This window comes from Glandiceps talaboti, chromosome 11 (assembly GCF_964340395.1).
Source record: "Glandiceps talaboti chromosome 11, keGlaTala1.1, whole genome shotgun sequence".
NCBI classification, from domain to species: Eukaryota; Metazoa; Hemichordata; class Enteropneusta; family Spengelidae; genus Glandiceps; species Glandiceps talaboti.
The window spans coordinates 9,384,764-9,408,771 of NC_135559.1; the positions used below are offsets into that span (position 1 = coordinate 9,384,764).

At 36.5% G+C, this 24,008-nt stretch overlaps 1 protein-coding gene across 1 annotated transcript; it reads right to left on the minus strand.

Annotated features, from left to right (window-relative positions):
- Positions 1-1,863: 1,863 nt before the first annotated feature.
- On the minus strand, positions 1,864-23,851 carry LOC144442384 (uncharacterized). The gene is made up of 18 exons (XM_078131717.1): positions 23,834-23,851; positions 21,903-22,187; positions 20,754-21,003; positions 18,028-18,161; positions 17,035-17,171; positions 16,291-16,739; positions 15,799-15,897; positions 15,241-15,519; positions 14,684-14,761; positions 11,785-11,985; positions 10,843-10,978; positions 9,657-9,761; positions 8,835-9,065; positions 8,297-8,424; positions 7,625-7,741; positions 7,152-7,255; positions 5,983-6,108; positions 1,864-5,429 (listed from the first exon to the last, which is right to left on the minus strand). The coding sequence occupies exons 2-18, from the start codon at positions 22,173-22,175 to the stop codon at positions 5,277-5,279; spliced, it is 3,000 nt and encodes a 999-aa protein (XP_077987843.1). The 5' UTR covers positions 22,176-22,187; positions 23,834-23,851; the 3' UTR covers positions 1,864-5,276.
- Positions 23,852-24,008: the final 157 nt, after the last annotated feature.

Here is a 24,008-nt window from a genome sequence, read left to right on the forward strand (position 1 = left end):
TTAATTAAAACAAAGTTGTCCGATTCTCTCTTTTCACAATATTACTATTCTCAAATTTTAATATTTTTGAATACTTTTCAGTGATTGGCTTAAATTGTATCACAAGGTATGGACTAGTGACCCACAGTGGCCCCAATTTGCATATAGGAGGTACTTGTCGCATTCTATTTTCCCTAGCATGATATTCATGGAAGTCTTATTGTTGATAGGCTTTGACTATAGAAAGAATTCTAACCCAGAAATTATTGCCTGGCCTTATTTGGGCATTAGTAGATGTCATATACCCCTTGTGCTGGTATGCAGCAACTATTTTGCTCAGCTTCCAGTCTTGGGAATAGTTAATAAATAAAACAGATGTGTACTCATCATAGTTTTGGCAGACGACATTCACTGGATATTCAGCTTGCATATCTGGTGCCATTTCTCAGTTTTGTTCCTGCATATGCTTCTTTACAGATCTTGGTAACAAATTATAATTTACTGTAAAGAAAAATCCATGCAAATGAAATTGAGTTGCTTAATATAACGCAATACAAATACCCAAGTTAATGGTGGCATCTTCAATGACCTCTAGTCTGCATGATCTAGGTTTCCATCTTGGCGACCTCTGCATGATCTAGGTTTTCATCTTGGTGACCTCTGCCTGACCCGGGTTTCCATCTTGGTGACCTCTGCCTGACCCAGGTTTCCATCTTGGTGACCTCTGCCTGACCCAGGTTTCCATCTTGGTGCAGCTAGAGATACACAAAATAATGTACTCAATTCGAATGAGAACTTTACATATCTTTACAACATATAATTTGATGCAAATTTATTCAAAGATGACACCTGACATATTACTTCCGTGTCACACAGGGGTACAGACAGTTTACCACAGAAAGATCACTACACCACAATTTTGTACAAAAATCTCAATTTTATTTCTTTTGTACATAAAATAAAGAGAATACTCTTCATACAGCACATCATTTTCAAATGTAGTTAACCTACAGGGGGTTTACCTTTAGTCTTTACATCTGTTTCAATTTAAAAACTGAACCGAATCCGGTTGACCATGTAGTACTAATGGCCATAAACCCAGGAGTGACACCCCCAGGGTCTATGAACGAGTTCCAAAGAAAAGAGAGAAGATATTCATTTCAAATACACATACACAGAAATCATTACACCCCTATCTCTACTGATATTTGGTATGGTCCAATACTTCTGTATCAGTGGATTTGTCCATATTGCTGATGGCAAGGGAGAGATGACACTTAAATATAAGCTTGTCTTTAATATGTAATTATTACTGAAAGAGATGATGCACTGGTTGTCGGAAATCTATCTACATATTGTCACATAGGCTGCGAGACAAGTCTTGTTATGGCGCCCTCAACGGCACTGAAGGGGTTGGCTGATGCATGAGGGTGCCCTGATGTGGCATACCTCACAAATTGTCACATTGCACAGACTATTTACACTGTATATTTAAAGCAATTTTGGCTGAGAAATAATCAGAAATTTTTGCTATCCTAAACGAAACACACATTATCATCTGAGTGAATAATATGAGTTTGGTTTTAAAGGGAAAGGAAACTTTGTGAATTCACTACGTTCAATAAAAACTTGGATCATATGAATTGGTTTCATTTACTGGTACCGATAAGTACTTTGAATAGATCACTTAGATCAGAACGTTGGCAGAAGTGACAAACAAGCCTTGGTAAGGAACTTGCACTAAACGTATTGTCAACTACAGTCATTGTTATACATACAGTTAAAAGACCAACGGAAACAGTCAACAACACATTTCACAGCAGTTCGTTAACATTACTTCATTCATCAGCTCATACTCATAAGTCCCCCCCCCCCCTCCCCCCCAAACTATGCAACTCTTTGCCACTTGACATTCACCAAGCCTCCAGCCTGGATTACTCCAAAACAAAACTGAAGACTTATTTGTTCACCAAAGCATATGGTGTGATTTAGTCATTCAGTGCTACTGAACAGAACATTGCTCTGGAAATCGGGCGCTATAGAAATTTGATTGATTGATCACTTCTGCCTTCATTCTCATCGATGCCAGCTTTGCATTGAGAAGTGAAAATGAATGAAATCAAGGCATTCTTTCTTGTTTTAACATCCAAGACTTGATTAATCAAGGTGAATTCACAAGGTAACCTCTTACTGTAACCCTAGACCACGAGTGTCGGGAATCAACTTCAGGGTCTCTAGTTTAGTTTCAAAGAATTGTTTTATTTTAATAAAATTGAGGTACCTTGCATATATTTTTGATTACCTATCTCCCTGTAAGATTTATTTACCAGCTGCAATAATTTATCAATACTAGATTATTACATATTGCTGTGGATAACTTGTGTAGACGTTTAGTCTTAATCTATGTTAATAACAGAACATGATGTATCATATTTAGCAACTAGCTGTCCAGTAACTAACTGTACCTAGAGCTATTATTTGTTCTTATGTTACTGGGACCTGTCGGCAGAATGTGCCTCAGAGACAAATTACCATTAAAATCAAAGTTTTTCAAATCCTCCAAACTTTGCCATAGGAAAGCTGGTTCTTTTGAAGTATTAAAAGAATTTTGGATTTCACCATCTCGTTTCCAAGGAAACCACCAATCTTTTATTTTCTCCATGGAGTTACGACTATGGTAGTTGAGCATTCAGTTTAAGATAGACACAAACTAAATATATTGTTCTTCAATGTGGTAGATTACACAAGTGGGTGATAGCAGTTCCTCTGTCGTGCAATTCTAATCACCCTGTGATCAAGATAGTGTAAACATTGGAAGTGCTAAAACAGTACACTGTAAGTTCTCTGAGGACGCCTCCCAACTGAGACTATAATTAAACCAACGTCCATTCAATATTTTATCACTGTTGAATCAACATATTGCGACAATAATTTTAGTTTGTGTCTATCTCAGAAAACCAAAGATTCAATTACCAGAGTAATAACACAGTGACCACTTTGGACTCTAAAATGACAAAATTTTGATATCATTTTGAAAATTTGCACGTTGAGCCAAGATTTTCTTTCTTTATTTCAAACAGGAAGAGGTTGATGTTTTCTTTAACAAAGTAAAACAAAACTTTATAGTTTTTCCGAGGCACATTTTACATTAAGTTGGAATTTCAGCTGATGTGTGGACAAAACCAATATTGGTGAATAACACAAGTATCTGGGGGAAACTGCTGTTGGGTTACTTATTGAGCATGCTCATGAAATCTATGCTCATTGGTTAAGTAGAGAAAGATGCAGACCAATCATAGTACATGTTCTAGGCATGCTCACATTACAAGACTGCCAGTCCTTTTTCTAAATTCCCTTAGAAAACTATTTAGATGGATGTTGATAAAATTACTAATATTGGTTTAAAAGTTTGTCTCAAAGTCTACGAAAGAAGTAAAATAAATTACACTAAATAAATAAATAAATTACTAAGTGTTGGTTTAAACGTGTCTACTTCTCTTGTGTACAGGAAACATGATGAAGTTTCTACAATCTGAGTGTGACACTGTTAAGCTAAGTGTAACCATTTGTGCATTTGCAGGAATGAATAGATAATGAATTTTCTACTTTTCCTTGACTAGGTTGCATTTCAGCAATAAATACACATCTTTTTTTTTGTGTTTCAACGTGTCCAACGAAATACCTGCAATTTCAAATAACTGTGACAAGAGTGCATATGTTCAACACAAAATTACTTACTATTGTAACAGCCATATCATGTAATGCTACAAATACAGTAGTATTTCCAGACAAGGCAGTTACTACATGTAAGTGTGTGCACAACCAAAGTTTTAGTGGGTTGTCAGTGGCCGAGTGGTTAAACCACTTGCCTCTTACCAGGCAGTCAGGGTTCAAACCAATTCTGGGTTTGATTACATTGATTACTCTGTATGTAAGAAGAGTGTCGTTCAGTTTGACACTACTGAACAATGCAGGTTTTCCCTGGTACTCTGCTTTCCTCCTGAATTAACACTGAACCCATGAGGGATGGCCCTAACTGGACTTCTTGGGAGACAAGTGTTCATATACTTAAAGAACTATTCAGTACAAATAAAGATTATTATTTGTGTCTGTTACTGTTGCACTAAACTTGGAGACAAACTTGGAAACGAATACTAGTAATCTATCAACATCTATATAAACGGTTCTGTTCGAGAATTTAAAAATATGGACTGAAATTACACAAGTAAATCGGAAGTGATAGTGTTTGCCACAGTGAAAAGAAAAACAACTTTGTACAGTTAAATTGATAAAGCCTAGTATATAGACGTGAGGAGATTGTCTCCCACCATGACTAGCATTTCCTGCACTTTTTTTTTTACTGTAATGAAACTTGAGAAAACAGCACAAATTTTTATTGGGTTACCTTTAATTTATTCACTGAGAGGCGGCATCATTAGTGTCAATCACGATTAGAACCAACTCGGAGGTTGTGCTGTACAGCGTAAATGTGACAGCAGACAGGAGTAGCCAATCACAGAGGAACAGATTTCACGAATGACATAAGTGTATCTGTGGTGGGTTGAACATTGCTCGTAACCTAAATTCAGTTGTGAATACGTAACCGTTACTGGAAACGCTAGTCGTGATGGGAAACGATAATCAAAATCCACACATGACTTGCTACCAGGCTAAATTGGCATGACTCAATCATGAAAACAGATATAATTTCGGAGATTACAAATATTGTCAAGCAGAAAGTCCAAAATAGTTCCCAGAGAAATACTATAATTACACAATGGGTTCTTGTTTCGTACAAAAATTCATCTTCTGAAAGATTTACATGTACTGTAACTCTGAAGTTCATCTAGTACTTGTACAATATATTTTCATTCTTTAATTTGCATATTACGTTCTTTTTGTAAAGAACAGTACAAGATTATCTTAAATTATGTAGAATTTCACACAATGCAAGGATTTGCTGAAGACACTGTTTCAATGTTGTCATCTTATAACCGTGGCAACAGTATCGCTAGGGAAACTGTAGACAAACAGTAACAGTAGAGGGGAGGGGTGATTTTTGGAGAAGGTCCGTTCAAATTAGATTATTAATTTACAAGAAATGTCTAACATTTCCATAACTATTGAATTTCTGGTGTTGCGACTAATATTTCATATATCTTCGAGGAATTTTTTTAACGGGGCCCACCTTGATTTCAGGAAGTACAAATACAAAATAAAAGACAAAAAGGAACGTTTGGATATCTTTTCTTCAAATAGACTCTGCAAATTAAATAGAAAGACTAAAACAAACTCTGCTATGTATTGCTGGTTTTCTTTTTAGAACTGCGTTTGTTTCCATGTTTGTTAATAAGACTAATCACTTTCTGTTTGTGGTCTAGTAATTTCATCATGGAACTTTTGGCTTCAGACATCTGCTCCATTGCAAGTTTACACCTCTGTATGTTTCCCTAGAGTGAACAAGATATAAAGAAAATAACATTTGTGAATAAAACTCATTATACCATGCTCAATACAAGCCATGCTATTTTCTCTGAACAGAAAACCTGGAGTATATACCCTGGTCGCTCTATGTCACGACAACCTGTGTCTACTTCACTGGTTCTGCTGTGTTCGAAATGTGAGTCAAATGTTCCAAATCACCATCATTTTTCCTGATTTTCATACATTATACTGGAGGAGGATGTATATTTATATTATTCCCCAAAATTTGTCTTCACTTGGCTGAAAGATACTTGCGACTCAAGGGTTTGTCACAGTGACTCATACTAACAAGGCCCCTTAGGTCACTCATATTTTCCTTGGTTGAATGAAGAAAAATATTGGGGACTAATATCTAAATGTACACACATGCATTCACACATAAATGCATACATAGACACAACACACACACACACACAAACAAACATGCAGAGTCACACACACATGCACACACACACACACACACACACACATACAGCAAACAGTATCTTGCTAACTTTGGTATTTGTATAGAATACTTACCTGTATGAGTTCTGTTACTTGTGTCATCTCATCGTCTGAGAGGAAAGTGGTGGCTGTATCCTTAGAAGGTCCCATACCATCTTTAATCTCCTTCATTTTGTCAAATACATTCTGTTCTAGATTTGCCTGCAGGTAAAAATCACCACATAAAACACAAGTTGTAGCATAAAAGCAACAAACATGACTTACACCACCACACAAAAGCCTAGTTGAATGCATTAGAACAAAAAATATGGTTTTTGTAACCTGCTCACTCTATGTCAAACAGGGACCTGCCGATTCTGGTTGGCACCAGATAGGGTCGTCTGGTACTCAAAGCTAGCGACCATGACTCAGAGGTTGCTGACCACCAATACTTGAATGTATTTTTGCCCCTTCCCCTCCCCCTCCCCTTGTCTTAATCCATCATTGTCACATAAGTTTTCTACCCATATATGCATATTGATTGACTTAAAAGACATGAAAAATAAAAATCTTAGCCTCAAACAATCCTGGTGTACGTCATTGGTTCTGCTTGAAATGCGAGTCAAAACATTCCAAAGTGCCATTCATTACCTTACCCTTGTTCATAGATTATGCATGCGAAGGCATAGTTATATTATTCCCAACATTTTTCTTCACTCAGCCAGAAAATACTTATGACCTAAGAGTTGGTTGTGTCTCTTAAGACTTTATTAACTTGTAGTAACAAGGTTCTTTAGGTCACGAGTTTTATCCTTGGCTGAGTAGAAGGATATTGGGGAATAATATATACTGAAAAGATTATTGCACATCTGCATGCCAATAAGAAGATCAAAACACTCAGGAAGTTAGTCTAGTATCATATTATTCAGAATTTACCATTTTCATGACTGCTATGTGACCCAGAAGGTTAACTGTTGGGCTTCTTTTTGAGATATGTCAGAAAAAATATTTCAATTTGGATGACAATTTTAATTATCATCAAAACCCTCGTTCCCCCATTAAGTTAACAGAAGCCCCCCCCCCCCCCCCCCCAAAAGTTAGTACATGTCTTGGAAGAGGTAGTGATGCATTTGGGAACAACCATTGGATGGGTTGAATACCATTTTTTTGAATGTAAATTCAGAGTTGACACCTTAAATACCACTCCTGTGTCAAATAGGGGATCACAAAAGTCAGCAATTTCATTATTTCATTATGAAACTTACAAGATCATCTAGCTGACTTGCAATGTGCTGTATTTTCCAACCATTTGCTTTTTGAATCACACCTCTTTGACCAGCTATGTCCTGCAGGGATGATTTCTTGTCTTCTGAAAAGAAAAACAGATAAAATACCCAAGATACACAAATATGGTCAAATAATTCATACACAGATCCAATGAGATTCAACATTTCGGTTTCATAATATAAATAAAGTATATCATTAGCAGAAAATGTTATCTTGTCCAAATATTTTGTATAGACTTGATTGAATTTTTCAGTGGATGGCATGTTTTTGCTATATGTTAATGTCGTCACATGATTATTGACCAATGCTTCAGAATTGAGGACCTGTTCTTTGCGTGTGACAGCTGCAACACCATCTTGGTTCATTGCAGACTTCTCTTTCCTGATACAAATTGTCTCCTGCCACTTCCTGACCTTTAACCCTGACCTCTGAGTACATAGCACATACTGACCTTTAACCCTGACCTCTGAGTACTTATGGAAGTGATTATGTGCTGGTTTCCAATGTTGTTTATAGGTGTCAAGTAGATTCTTATACGGCCTTTTAAGATACTGGATATATTTCACATCTGTTGGAAAATAAAAACATAGGTTATTAAAACAACAAAAGCAATAAAACTTTATATTTATCAAGGTAATCAAAGTATACAACCATTATCATTGTGGATTAGAATTAATACAATCAGTCCATTTCAAACTTGTGGACAACTATTAAATCTGGTGATGACTGTGCCGAGAAGTCTCCTTATCACACTATCAAAATACCATTAGTCGCCTACAAACACAAATGATCAGAACATTTGTTGTACCAGTGAGAATTACTGTGAAATCTTCTCTTTATCGCACTATCAAACTATTAGTTGATAGTGTCATAAGGAGAAAATTTCTCAATTCGCTTTCAGAGAGAGAGATATATAAATATATATATTACTCCTTCTCAAAGTTTATGAATATGTTGTATTTCAGCTGACAACAGTAAAATGTACATGTTTATGTCTTTATTTGTGACAAATCCAATATGACTACTACTGAAGGCAGCGTTGCTTGAAATATTTGACTGGCAGGAGAAGCCAGTGAAGATAAATTGTTCCTGGGAACGCTGGCTAAGAGCTTGTTATTTTTACCTTTGGTATGTTTCTTGTCATCTTTTGATCTTTCAGACTTTTTTGGCATTGACAATAACCTGTGTTCCGTCTCATCAGCTTCATCTGTGGAATTACTCTCTACCATGTCATGGTCCTCTCGCCCAACACTACATGGTGAAAAAAAATTAAAATTAAATCAAATATACCATATCCTCAATCTCTGAAAAGAAAGAAATTGACAGTTTCGCCACTTGGAGTGCTATTTACATGTTCCTCTCTCCCAACACAATATGGTGAAAACAAATTACAATGCAATGAAATACAATGAAATATACTATATTCTCTGTATCTGAAAACAAAAGATTTTACAGTTTGGCCACTTGCAGTGCTGTTCACATTTTGACATGAAAGGAGGGCTAGAATAATCAAGTTATCTGAAACACAATAGAGTTTAACTTTTTGACAAGACGTGAGGGCTAGAATAGTGAAGTATCTGAAAGACAAAAGGATTTTACAGTCTGACCACTTGGAGCGCTGTTCACTTTTTGACAAGAAGTGGCAGGCTAGAATAACTTACATATGTTGTTGTTTTCTTGGTTTCTTCCTTGGAGAAGCTCCAACTACCTCCACTGCTTGTACTGACGGTATCATATGAGCTGAGGCTAGTACTTGAAGAGCAGTCTCAGTAGGACTAGGGGTTTGTGGTTCCTGTTTAATTTTGACATCGTTATTGGCAGCTGATGACGTATTTGTACTGCTGTCGACAACATTTACTTCACTACTTGGCTGACTGGCACTTAAAAGGTCACTGAAAAAAAAATTGTTATGCAATAATTTCTGTAAGCTAGGGGGTATGGGTCAGGAGTGTACAAATACTAGCAACTGTTTACATGGTGTAGCCATAGCAACAGTTAACATGCAAGATAAACATACAGTGCAATGTATGCGTACAGGGGTCACTGTTGTACCTATACTTGCAACAACTGCAGTGAACACCACTCGTACAAATACCCAAAGTATGTCACACTGTCACCCATGTCTCATGGGGGTTCTAACAGCTATAGTATGCCAGAATAATAACTGTAGCTTTAATATAAGTATCTATTTTAACTTTGAAAGAGATCACACCATTGCAGTAATGTCCAAATATGGCATACGGTATGTACTATGTCCAAATATGGCATATGTACTATGTCCAAATATGGCAAATGCACTATGTCCAAATATGGCATAAGCACTGTATCCAAATATGGCTTATGCACCATGTCCATATATGGAAAATGGCACATTCTAAATATCAATTGCCTTTGTTGTATGCATGTTTTCAACTTTTTTAGTCTTTTAATACTGGGATATAGCTAGAAAAGTGACTACCAGAAAGAAATTACGACGTTCTTACCCTAGCTTGGGTGAATTGGTGGCTGAAAGAGTGGATTGTGAACTATCTGTCTTTGGACTACCAGGTTGACTACCAGTTGGTGTACTCACCACTGGTTTTCGAAGTCTGTAAAAGACAAACAGACACATTGGTTAAACATAGCTATACTTATGGTATGCACATACAACGAGTAACACTGAAGTAGAACACTTTCTCTATGTGCTACACTTGTTTATAGCATTCATATCAAGTGTTAAAGTATAGTGTTTCAATTGGTTTATTAACAAGCCTAGCATGTGGCCTTTCTAATGTGGTTGATTAGCAAATGAAACAGTATACTTTTACACTTGATATGGATGCTATAAACAATTGTGGTACAAACAGAAAATGCTTGACTTTGGTGTTATGGGTTGTACTTGATACGGATGCTATAAACGATGTGGTATATACAGAAAATGCTTGACTTTGGTGTTATGGGTTATACAAGAACATTACTGTATGGCAAAAAAATGATCATTGATAATGTATGAACTGTACTATCTGTACTATGCTATCTGTTCTGTCAATCTTATTTTACTGAAATAAACTAAATGCATAGTATTACGTAGTGGTTGCTAAAAAGTGTAGTAGTGCCTGTAACAGATATGTACCATGCATGCTCAGTCTATTGAACATTTGACTGACGCATTTTTTGATATTTGACTATTGATGAGCTCATAGGCTCTCAGTCTTAGCTGTAATTGATATTATGTATTAGTGTTTGTAAATAATGAAGGCTTGTTATTTCTCATTAAATTTTAAATTTTTCTTTCAGATATAAACGTAAAACTAAAAGCCAGATTATTATGAGTGAAATCTGTGATGTAAACTTTAGTTTCTTTGTAACTGTACAACCTCTCTTTTGTATCCCTAAATAAAATATTTCAATTACTGTCATCAGATCGAGAAATAGAAGAATTTTTCTCTATAGTAAATGTATGGTACTAATATACATGTTGGGAACAAAGGTTCTGTATTCATAGGACTACATAGTATTTCATACTGATTTGAAATTGATTGTGCTCTCTCAAACGATTATCAATTTTGGCCAATTATGTGGGGTGGGGATGGGGGGGGGGGGGGGGTCTATAAGAAGAATTTAGGTTTTTTATCCTACATTGAACTATTGATCTTGCCCCTAAAGTCATCATACAGCAAGTGTACTTACCCTTCGTTGGTTCTTTTTCTCAGTATACTTGGTCTGGGTGATGCACTTGGATTGGGTAAGTTATTACTAGAAGGTAATGGTCCACTAGAAGTGGCTAGGGCATACATACCACTAACTGCTACACTCGTATCTAGAGCTGATATTTAGACAAAATGATATTTAGTATAAATGAGATGATCATAATTAAAGGGACACACGCTGAGTTTATATATTTTTGGGATGTAGTTTTTTCTGCATTTGAAAAGGTACTCACAGTATTCTACTTTTACTGATGTATACTTAACCATCACTTGAGCCCCCCCCCCCCCCCCCTCGCAAAAATACATATGCCATGGCATATTCTCAGGGGTTGAGCTTTCCTGTTTGAAGTTGTTCACCGTTCCAGTAGAATAACACAAAGCACTTGTTTTGTGAGAACAAGGTTCCTACCAAATGAGTCAATATACTTCATTGGTGACAACATAAAGAGTAAATTACATCATGCTATGATATATCATCTCTTTGCAACAAAGAAGATATACGCCAATGTATCCTACAACCTTTATTTACAGCACATGTTCATTTGCATAATATGTTAGTTAATTAGTGTGACATATTTCCACAGAAAAATCATTTGCGTGTATTCAGCTAAAATACTTCAGACATCAGACAGTGGACGAACGGAACCTGTTACACACAGTAAACTGTATTTTTTGAGCACTCACAAACAAATTTCCAGTTCTCCTGGCATTCATGTACACATACAGAGGTCATAAAACTGTTCTTATCAAACCATGGTGTGTAATATAAGTCTCTGCTGTTTCAACATGCTAAGCCAAGTGTTATTAATCCAATTCAGTCATTTACTTTCCCTGTTTGTCACAGGTTCTGTTTGTCAATGGTCTGATGTCGGCAGTTGTAAATCCAGTGCTGAGATACAAAGGACAACAGACACCCACTAACCTTCAGTGCTTGAGGCTGTCGTGATGGTACCAGGTAACGTAGCCATGGGATGTCTTTGGTCAATGGGCATCAGATTCATTGGACCTATACGGACTGGTGCTGCACCTACAGTTGCTGCATGTGCTGCAGCAGCAACGGCTGCGGCAGCCATACTCTGAGAACCTTGGGGTGCTGAAGATACAGGCAGGGCATTGAAACCAACTACCCAAATCAAACAAATAGGGAAGGGAAGGGAAGGAAGGGAAAAGAGGAAGAGAAAGGAAAAAAGGAAGTAATTCACCACAAACAAGGCAAAATGCAGGCAAATTACAACTATTCTCACATGACCATAACAATTTGTCACTGGTTTGACCATTGAGTCATTTGATAGCACTCAAATTTGAGAACTTCAATACTTGGTAGTCAGATTGAATGACTGTTAAAGCAACAATTTTCAACTGATTACAAATTGTCTAACTGGTTACCACCGTAGTCTAGATACAATGTTTAGTAGTCTATGTGTCCTAGACTACTGCTAATTTGGTAGTCTATATACAATGTTTAGTAGTCTATATGCCCTGGACTACTGCTAATTTGGTAGTCTAGATACAATGTTTAGTAGTCTATGTGTCCTAGACTACTGCTAATTTGGTAGTCTATATACAATGTTTAGTAGTCTATATGCCCTGGACTACTGCTAATTTGGTAGTCTAGATACAATGTTTAGTAGTCTATGTGTCCTGGACTACTGCTAATTTGGTAGTCTAGATACAATGTTTAGTAGTCTATGTGTCCTAGACTACTGCTAATTTGGTAGTCAATATACAATGTTTAGTAGTCTATATGCCCTGGACTACTGCTAATTTGGTAGTCTAGTTACAATGTTTAGTAGTCTATGTACCCTGGACTTCTGCTAATTTGGTAGTCTAGATACAATGTTTAGTAGTCTATGTACCCTGGACTACTGCTAATTTGGTAGTCTAGATACAATGTTTAGTAGTCTATGTACCCTGGACTACTGCTAATTTGGTAGTCTAGATACAATGTTTAGTAGTCTGTGTGTCCTGGACTACTGCTGATTTGGTAGTCTAGATACAATGTTTAGTAGTCTATGTGTCCTGGACTACAGCTAATTGAATTTGTAGTCTACTTGAATGATCGTATTGTGTTACATGTAAAAGATGGTAGATAAAATCTACTAAGTTCCTAAGGTAATTAACCTTGGTTCCCAAATTTGGAAGAGTGAAGTTAATGGTCTATACATGAATCGAATAGTAACGGTCATGTGAGAAAGGTTGTTTGTATATGTGTGTGTGTGTGTGTATGTATATATGTGTGCGTGTGTGTTGACTTTACACGGTTGACCACACCAAACCAAGTCACACCAAGTGACCACACCATATAGGTATACACGGAGTGAAATCAGGAAGAGGGTGGTAGCCAAGTGTTTTCCCCATGAAATTCTTATTGGATAGTAGCCAATTTACATGATAATACAACTCATGAATATGTAAATGTTGTTTCACTGTATTCACAACAATACAAATTACAACAGAAGAAAGTAAGCTGTACAGGAACAAAAATCAGAACAGATACAGTTGTTGCTTGTGTTTGTCTCTTGCCAAGGGTGATGTATATACATTGTAATACAGTTGTTGCTAGTGTCTGTCTCTTGCAGAGTGGATTTATATACTGTAAACCTGCATATTTTCACGACTAGAAAATTTTGCGATTTTACAGTCTTCATGTAGTTCACAGAAATTAATTTTCACTAATAACCATACTGGTACATTGCATTATGCAGAAATATATATTTTCGCTACTACTTATTTTCGCGTTTTTGTTTTGTAGCGAAATTAGCGAAAATAAATCTTACGCGAACATTTCCAGGTTTACAGTACATTGTAATACAATTGTTACATGTGTTCATCTCTTGCAGAGGGTGATTTAATACATTGTAATACAATTGTGCAGGTGTCTGTCTCTTTAAGAAGGTGATTTACTAAACAAAGACTGCATCAAAGACAGCATGTGCCCCTGTCTGTGTCATAATTTTGACAGACAAAACAAAAACATGCATCATATCATGATTGTATACTACATGCGGACTATACCATGCAGACACATGCAACAATGTATCACAATGTATATAAATCCACTCTGCAAGAGACAGACATATGCAACAATTGTATTACAATGTATATAAATCGTCTTCTGCAAGAGAGAGACATTAGCAACAATTGTGTATATAAATCCACTCTGCAAGAGACAGACATATGCAACAATTGTATTACAATGTATATAAATCACCCTCTGCAAGAGACAGACATATGCAACAATTGTATTACAATGTATATAAATCGTCTTCTGCAAGAGAGAGACACAAGCAATAATTGAATCCGATCTGACTTTTGTTCCTGCACAGCTTACTTTCATCTGCTATATAAAGAGGATCTCCTCTATTACATCAAATCATTTTATTCATGTCTTTTCCTTGAAATTTATAATTTTGGTGACGAAAACGAAACAATGAACATCATATGTCTCACAAATTACACAATTAAACGATATTTATGTGAAAATTCTTAAGTTGAAGTAACGAGACATTTTTGAACATACATAGCTTGGGGAGAACACTGTAGCAACTCTACATATTGTATTCTCTCACTGCAACTCTTAACCTGATTATTAAGAAAGACATGCAACACACCATCACCAAAGTGAAAAACAGTGAGTGCTTTAGTACACTTCAATTAAAAAGAAAAACATGCAATTTTATCCTGTTTTGAAAACTTGGAGTTTTTTGTTTACAAATATTAACCAAACTTGTGTTCCAGTTTGTCAGTTTTTACTGCCATTTGGGGAAATGTAGTTACAGACTTATCCAGTACTGACAAAAAAAAAGTACACTCACCTATGCCTTGCCTGACAGCACTGCTAGATATTGGTGTAAAGGCATGGACTCCTGTTGCATACGGATGCATATGATGGTAGCCGGCTTCTACAGTTGAATAAAAGACAATGTATCAATGTAGTGGTAAGCAACAAGTAATGATATTTCCGAACACTCACCCTGGGTTTGTGAGTGTGACATGGCCGAGTGACACAGTCTACCCATTGATTTTGTAGAACACTCACCCTGGGTTTGTGAGCGAGACATGGCTGAATGGTACATCCTATCCATTGAGTCTACAACACTCGCCCTAGGTTTGTGAGTGAGACATGGTTTAACACGCAAAAACCAAAGTGTTGCACAGTGGTGACTGTATTACGTTTACTAATTTTGACTTGGAGGCCAGGGTTTCAGGCCTAGGCTCTCACAATAGTGCTATCTTATCAGTGTCTCCTTCTCTTTTCAGGACCAACTTTTTTCTTTGGCTCTGCCAAACATATGTTTTCAACACCTAATTTCTAATCCTAATCCAAAGTGGGCCTTTATTAAAGTACAGTCCATATCATTATGTTGAGAATACTTACGTATTGCTGGATCATAAAAATAAGCTGGTGAAATGGCTCCGGTATATGGTGCTGTGTGTGGTATGGTTGGCATTGGTCTGTCTGTCCTGTTATCTGTTGTGACCACTGATTGCGGCAAGTTGGTTGATGCTGCTGCAGCCACAGATGCAGATGCAACTGCTGGGTTTGGAGAACCCCTATGTGCTGCTGCAAATAATATATTCGTTGGATGTGCCTCTGACGTATACTCTGTCTGTGACCTTGGTGAGTGTGGCAGCTGCTGTCTTGGGTATACTTTGGCTGCAATACAAGAAAACACAAGAATGAAAGTTCGGTGCTAATACAGTTCACATGTTTGGATGAGGCACAAATCTGCTCGACATTACAGCTGTTTTGGTAAATAAAGTATTCTAATCTCATCAAAGTATTTTTGTTTGTTGACAAAGAGAGGACCAGCAGCAAGCTTAGGAGATATTTTAAGAACTTTGAGTTTCAGTGAAATTCATCCTCAAAACATCTTATAAGTTATATCTTCCGATGTGGATTGTTTCACAAAGCAAAAAGGTTCAATACACTTACCAACTGGTATACTTGACGATGGGGCCGATTGCTGTGATGTAGGTGCACTTGTTGTTGTAGGGGGTGTTGATGATGACCTAACTGCAGCCAACATAGGTCCTGTAACTAAATAATCATATTCCTTATAACAACCTACAATATATTTTGGGAGGGAGGAACATCTATCTCCTTATATGGTAAACAAAATCTGGATGGGGCATCTATCTCCTTATATGGTAAACAAAATCTGGATGGAGCAACCATCTCCTTACATGGTAAACAAAATCTGGATGGGGCATCCATCTCCTTATATGGTAAACAAGCGTTGGATTGATCATCTATCTCCTTATATGGTAAACAAAAGCTGGATGAAGCATATATCTCCTTATATGGTAAACAAAAGCTGGATTGAACATCTATCTCCTCATGTGGTCAACATGACTTCATCATAATATTATCCCCTTATGTGGTCAACAGGATATTAGTACCAGTAGGATTATCTTATTTTCTTACCTAAGGGTAGCGACGCTGACGTAAAAACAGAAGACACTGTTGCCATAGGTGCTGTATGTGGAGGTATGGTAGTGCTAGATGTGTTCACAACAGACATGACCGGCTGATTGGGCAGTGTTGTTGAGACGCTAGTCACGCTAGGCGCGGTGGATATTATTGGTTTTGGGATGTTGCTTGGCAACGATGCTGGAGAGACATACTTTGCTATTTGTGCAGAGAGTGGAATACTCCTGGTCAGATCTTGTTGGATCTGTGGTCGGAGCTGAGGAAGGAATGGCTGTGTTGGTAATTGTGTTGTGGGTTGTTGTGTGATCTGTGGCTGTGTTTGTGGCTGGGACTGTGGTGTTGGAACCTGGGTTAGTGTCTGAGGTTGTAGATGGGGTTGCGGAGTCGGCAGTGGCTGTGGTTGAAGACTCATTCCAAGTGCATGCTGTATATGAGTGGCTGGCCTGAAAAATAAAAACATGAAATATGGTCACCAAAGTGTTCCCATTCTAACAAGGATGGCTTCTGGTTTAGTTTACTTTTACTAAAAACACAGTAAAGTTCATGAATCCGATATGGTAGCCTGGTGTCAGCCTCATGTTGACATGGGGCTAGCCTAATGTTAACACTGATTTAGCCCGCTTTTATCTCGGAGAACAATATGTAAATATCTTGTATTGTTGTGGTGTGACACTGGCAACTACAAACCCTGAATCAAGTCTTATAATATCAAGTCTAGAATTGAATGAATTGTCTTACCTGTGTGTCTCTTGCATTGTTGTTGATGTCACAATTGGTGAAGAACTCCTTGTAACTCCTAATGCAATACACGTATGTATTGGTGTACCTGATACCGGGGGTACAAGTGGTGCTGGAGAGAATCTTTGAGATGGATGCTACAAAATATAGACAGAATATGGTTCATTAGAAATACAGCATACACTAATGGAGAACTCAACTCCTGGAAATAAAGCCATTTTCATAAACTATGGGTTCTGGAGAGTCATTTCATGATTTTACATCACATACAATTACTTGCCATTTGAGAGAAACATCAAGTTGATCTTGTGCCTTTATAGGGTATCTTTGTTGTGGGCCAATGTATTATATGTAAGTCAGCAGAAATAATATATTCATAGTTGAACACTGAATATTCATGACAAATATGTTCAACTGAAGGGAACAGGAACTAATGTAACTTAGGAGTCAATGTTGACAATCTGTTGCTACATTTAGCAAGGTTGCACTTTACACTTTAATGTGTCATTTCTTCAGACATCTTCTATGCTCTGCATTTTTGATGTATTTACTTTTTAACCAAATTCAGAAAATATATTAGCACTATGTTTAACACTAGTAGAAGTGCTACATTTTTGAATGCTACGAATACAATAATTGACAAATTTTGAAATGTTATTAATACACTGTTGCCAAATTTAGAAGTGTTGTTACATTGTTGCCAAATTTAGGAAAATGTTTTTAATATTGTTGCCAAATTTAGAAGTGTTGTTAGTACTTTGTTGCCAAATTACAAATTTTAGTACATGTACTTTGTTGTCAAATTCAGAAATGTTACAAGTACTTTGTTGCTTAACAAAATTAGTGCTTTAGTGCTAAATTTAGCAATTCTGTTACTGTTAGTACTTTGTGTGACATATTTTGAAAGACATCCAAGGTTTAAAAATGTTTGAAAAGTTCTAACTACTTTGTGACAGTTATAATAAGGAATGATGTTCCTTGTAATTCACTCACCTGGAATGGAGTATGTAGGGACGATGATAGAATGGACTGTACTGATGTTGTTGCAGCTCCTGTTGTCTGTGGTTTCAGTATTGCTGTTGGTGCTCCAGTTTTAGGTATGGACATATTGGCAGCAGCTGCTATACCTATGAAATCAGAAGTATAAAAAATGCTTTAAAATCGTTGCAGTTAAAAAGCTTGTAGTTGGATCTTGGACTAGGCTGGCAGTCCACTGAGAGGCAAGTCACTGCCTGTAGTTGTGCTGGTCTCTCCTTCGGTGCTCTAAACCGAGTGCCATGGTGACCGGGACATTTACTTTGAAAAAATCAGTCTTCATAGCAGGCCCTGATGCATGGATTGTTCAGCATGGAATAGGACCTCGGTTCTATTGTGTTGGTAATGATTAGAATGTGAGGTAATGATTAGAAGTACATAACCTGACTTAATATATTTCTAGTGGCTTACTTTTGCTTCATGGTTTATATCGATATTTTCCATTAAAGGGGAACGCAACTCCAGGAAGTAGACACATTTTCATAAAATATGGCTCCTGGAGAGTCATTTCATGATTTTACCATCATCTACAATACTTGTTATTTCAGATAAACATCAAGTTGATCTTGTACCTTTCTAGGGTATCTTTGCTATGGGCTGAATATTCATGACAGCTGTTTTTACTCTAAAGCGTATAACTTTTTTGTACTCATGAATATTCAATGTTCAACCATTGAATACATTATTTCTGCTGTCTCCCATGATGCAGTAGCCATCAAACATATCGTATAAAGGCAAAATATAAACTTGATATTTCTCTGAAATCACAAGTAATTGCAGGTGATGTAAAATCGTGGAAAGACTATCCAGGACCCCTATTCCTTGAAAATGTCTCTATTTCCTGGAGTGGCATTCCCCTTTACATGTAATTGTGACATTAAATTTACATAACAATTAAGTATATCAATATATTCATTTGCTTGTCAAGGAATGTTTTTTTTAAAGTACCACTCTAAAGTAACCTCTGTTAACTTCTGGTTATCAATAGTAAACAGCTCAAAACATATGCAATATTTGTAAATTTCAAAAATGTAATTTTACATTTTATTTCAATAATCTGATGGAATTTGTATCAAACATCAACATTGTTATCCTTGCTAATTCACACTTTACCGTATTATATAATGTTCAATACTACATCATTCTTCAAATGATTCAATTTTCACATGATCAAAAAAAGTTGAGGTTTATCCTAATTTTTCACTGATTTCTAAGGGAAAAAATGTTTGAAAACAACAAAGAACATCTCCACTGGGATTTTATTTGAATGGAAAAGACAGTAAAAAAGTAGCAAAAAATAAAATAATGATTTTGTATTTCACAGTATATTGTGGAATTTTTACAGAAATATAACAGTTACCATTTCCATGTAAGGTTTGATCAATATCACTATGTGCCAGACAGCGTCTATAATTTCATAGCAGTGACAACTGCATTGCAATGATTTCAGATTTCAGACACAAATCTTTGACACACCTACGCAATTCTACTATACAATACAGGACATGAAATCAAATACCAGAGTTGAAGATTCCTTTGCTATTTATCGACACATGCTTCCCATTATAATCTTATAATAACCCAGATTTCTAACTCTGATCATATAAAAGACAATCCTCTCCATCATCTAAGCTGACAAAAGTTTCACGAATGCACATTTCCCATTCAAGTTGAAACATTCAATATTTCTATTTTCAATGTAAATATTAAAACACAAGTTTCTCATTCATCAATTCATGGCTGAAAATACTAAAAATTTCTTGCTATAGTAAGAGTGCACCTGAAATTTGGTGTGATAACTAATTGTATGTTTTCCACATCTTTTATCAACATTTACAGATATCACAATTACATTCTATTCATATCTCCTTGTTCAGTTGACTAAGGGGCTTTGAGAAAACACACTCCTTAGCTCAATAGATTTTTCCTCATGTTGACAAATTCTCTTCACTGGATGCACACATCTTTTATCAGCATTCAATTTATCACAATATGCAAACTATTCATATCTCCTTGTTCAGTTGACTAAGGGGCCTTGTGAAAACACACTCGTTATGTCAACAGATTTTTCCATATATTGACAAATTTTCTTCACTGGATGCACACATCTTTTATCAGCATTCAATTTATCACAATATGCAAACTATTCATATCTCCTTGTTCGGTTGACTAAGGGGCCTTGTGAAAACACACTCCTTATGTCAACAGATTTTTCCTTATATTGACAAATTTTCTTCACTGGATGCATACATCTTTTATCAGCATTCAAAGATATTGCAATTACATTCATATCGCATATGTGTTAGTAACTTCATCAGTGGAGCCATGAAGATTACATGGGATTATTCTTTGTTCTGGACAAATTTTTTCTGTAGATTTGTCACACAACTGTTTTCAAACACCTAAATTTTAATCCTTTTTTGAAGTGGGGAGATATTCTGAAACAATCTCTTCCTTTCAATCTCTTATACTCCAAGTTTATGTTATCTTCTTGTCACTCTCTCAAGACCCATCTCTGTAAACAAATTAACCCCAACCTTCTCCATTTATCCCATATCAAGTGTCTGTGTATTCCCCCCACCCAAATCTCTAACATCCTTTCACGAACTATTTCTTTTAACATAAGCCTCAACCTTCACCGTTTGCCTTGTGCTCAGTGTCTGTCTATTCAATTTTCAACTTACCTCTTGGTACATGTGATGCAAAGTGATGAGTCACTGGCACCTGTGCTGTTGACTGTGCCACCGCTTTCATCATAGCTGCAGCTGGAACTGGCAATGCACTGATTGTTGTTGTCATGGGTTGTCCTGGCAACGGTGAATTGGTTATGGGTCCAGTAGACATTTTGGGTACTGTGATTGTAGGAGCTGGAGCAGGGGCTGGTGCAAGGGGTCTTGGAGTAAACATTGTTGGTGGTTTCTGTAATGGTAAGGCCTGCAAAATAAAATATAAATACTTGTACTTGTAGCATGTAGTTTACAATTTTCTGTATCACATGATACTAGGAAGTCTTAAACTAAATCTACATGTCCGTAGTAGATTAAGAATCTGTTTAAAATGTTCTGACCAGGTGCTATATTTGCAGCCTTGGTTTCATATACGTCTGGGGCAGGCTAACAGTTGCTAACTCATCTAGGGTGAGGCATGACTGCCAGTGTGATATAACAATGAAGTAGAGCCCACGTTGGTGCAATATACATGTACATCAGCAAATCATTGCTTCAAACCCATTTTAATCAAAATTTACAGAATTTTTTGTATAACAGAATTTTTTACATGTAGCAGGGGTGGAAATCAGCAGAAGTCCTGCAGCCAAGACACATAAACTTGGAAATTTTCGCAAAAGACTTATTTTTACGTATTTCACAGGAAAATATATGAACATGAACAGACTGGTAATTAGTAAAAATTAGTCTGAGAACTTGCTGAAAACTGTAAAATTAAATGTATGTATGTATGTATGTTATATGTATGTATGTATGTATGTATGTAAGTATGTATGTATGTATGTTATATGTATGTATGTATGTATGTATGTATGTATGTATGTATGTATGTAAGTATGTATGTGTGTGTGTATGTATGTATGTATGTATGTATGTATGTATGTATGTTATATGTATGTGTGTGTATGTATGTATATATGTATGGAGGGGGTTAGGTTTATGATGCTACGAAGAAAGGAAGCTGCCTGTACATGTACCTCGATTTTAAAGACATTGTGAAAATAGTATCAAAATTAACTAGACATACTTATTCACCCTGAATGAATGAATGGATGAATGACCAAACATGAAATAGTTAGAAATTACAATATCTTAATATATGCTTACCTTGGCCAAGGTATCCGTGAAAGGTTTGACAGTTTCTGTTGGTGGTTGTGACGGAATAATTGATGTCTGTAGAACTGGTTGGACCTGTGGTTGTAATGTTGGTTGGCCTGACGGTAGTTGACTGGGTGGTGGATGTGGTGGTGGTGGTGGTTGTTGAGTTGTTGGCCTGACAACAGATTCTGGCTTCCGCTCCTCTTGGGGTGGATTTGGCCGCTGCACATTATCCGAACATTCTTCACCACCAGAGGTTGGCTGGAAACTTGGGTTGCTCATTGTAAGTGGACACTATGATAAAAAAGAAATGCAAGATTATCACACATCCCAGGACTCAAAATTAGCAGTAGTCTAGAGCGTACAATGTATGGATAACTTAATAAACACTGTATCTTGACTTCCAAGCTTGCATTTAATTCCACCAGTACCAAATTTACAAGATGGTAGTCAAGTGTAAGACCACTCCAAATTAACCCTGTAAGGACTTGGTTTCTGGTAATTCTATGTACATGTAACTACACCCTCAAACTAGGATGTCAGCCTTTGAAGATTAACAGAAAACTCACTGAAAAAACTTCACTTGGCAAAATCCGACTCCCAAAGGGGGTTCAATTAGAGGTGTGCTATGTATATGAACTGCCAGGTATTATACAATAATTCATTTTTTCCATTTTTTTTAACAATCTTTAAATTACCAACAGTGTTAGTGATATCTATTCAATTTTTATTCACCAACTATCACATCCTGAGGTACGAGTTGAATGACATGACAAAAATGTTATAATGTGTATAATTGCAGAAAACAGAGTAATCAGTTTATGCAAGGAATGTTTACCATCCAGTGCCATTGATAAGAACTTGTTTATAATTCTGTCAGCTGTTTTAAAAATGTTCTGGGTAAACTAATGGAGTTCTTAAACACATGCACTATTTATAAAAATAAATAAAATACCAAAGACTAAAATGAGAAGATGTAAACGTATTTATAAAATTTCAACACATGTAAATGTCTTTTTTTTAAAAATGTAATATGCACCAGTTTGGCAATGATAAAGAAAAAGTACTAACTATAGTATACATCATGTTACAGCATATATTATAATATACATTTTTTTCTTCTCCATATACATGAATTTAAACGTCGTAAGTTCTTCTAAAACACCACTTACTACTGGCACACGGATACATGTACACGTGTATTGTACGTTCGTGATGTACGCAGTGCGTCCCTTTACGATTTGACAGTCGATGGGTGTGTCTGTACGCAAACTTATTTTTGACTGGCATGGTTTCACGCCATTGAGATGACGAGCGGGGCAAAGGTCAACAAATATATATATACCTGATTTGCATAATATATTCAGGGACTTACAAATCCATGATTACGTATTCAGACAATAGTAAACACACCAAAACGGCGAATTTCAAACAGAAAGACACGAAGTCTTCATTGTTTAAATTTTTTAAAATTAGATTATTACTCGAACTACTCAAATAATTCACACCTATTATTTTTGTGGTGTTAAGTTCAGATTAATGATATATTTCGGCAATATGTGAGCGTTTCGTGGCGCGGTGTACGGACTCGGCTCTGCTAGCTGTCGTCTGTATGGCAGAATGCACTAACAAATGGCAACTCCACGATCCGTCCGTGTGTACATATTTTTCGACGAACTTAACGTCACAATGGATGGGTGGTACGTAAAACAATTAGGCAACCTAAGGGGCAGTATTTTTAAGGCTTGATGGCACGATGTACTCACAGAAATTCTAAACATTCGAGAGTGGACAGCGACCACATAGCCAAATGCCCTGCTCAGCTGAGTAATAGCGACCTACGCCAATCTTCGAAAGCTTGTATCTTATAAATTAGAAAACAGATCTTGACTTAAAAAGGTGTAAAGAATCTTGATATATACTATTTTCAAATGACCTACCGGCAAAGTTCAATTTCCTCCAGTTCGGTCCAATTTTGTTCACAAAAATTTACCGCGAGGACAGCCTTCCCTGTGTACTCGGAAGCACTTCCGATTTTTTGAACGATGTAGCATAATTCAGACACCGATTGAAAGGCGTTCTGTGATTGGATACTTTTGACCGAAGAAGCCGTCA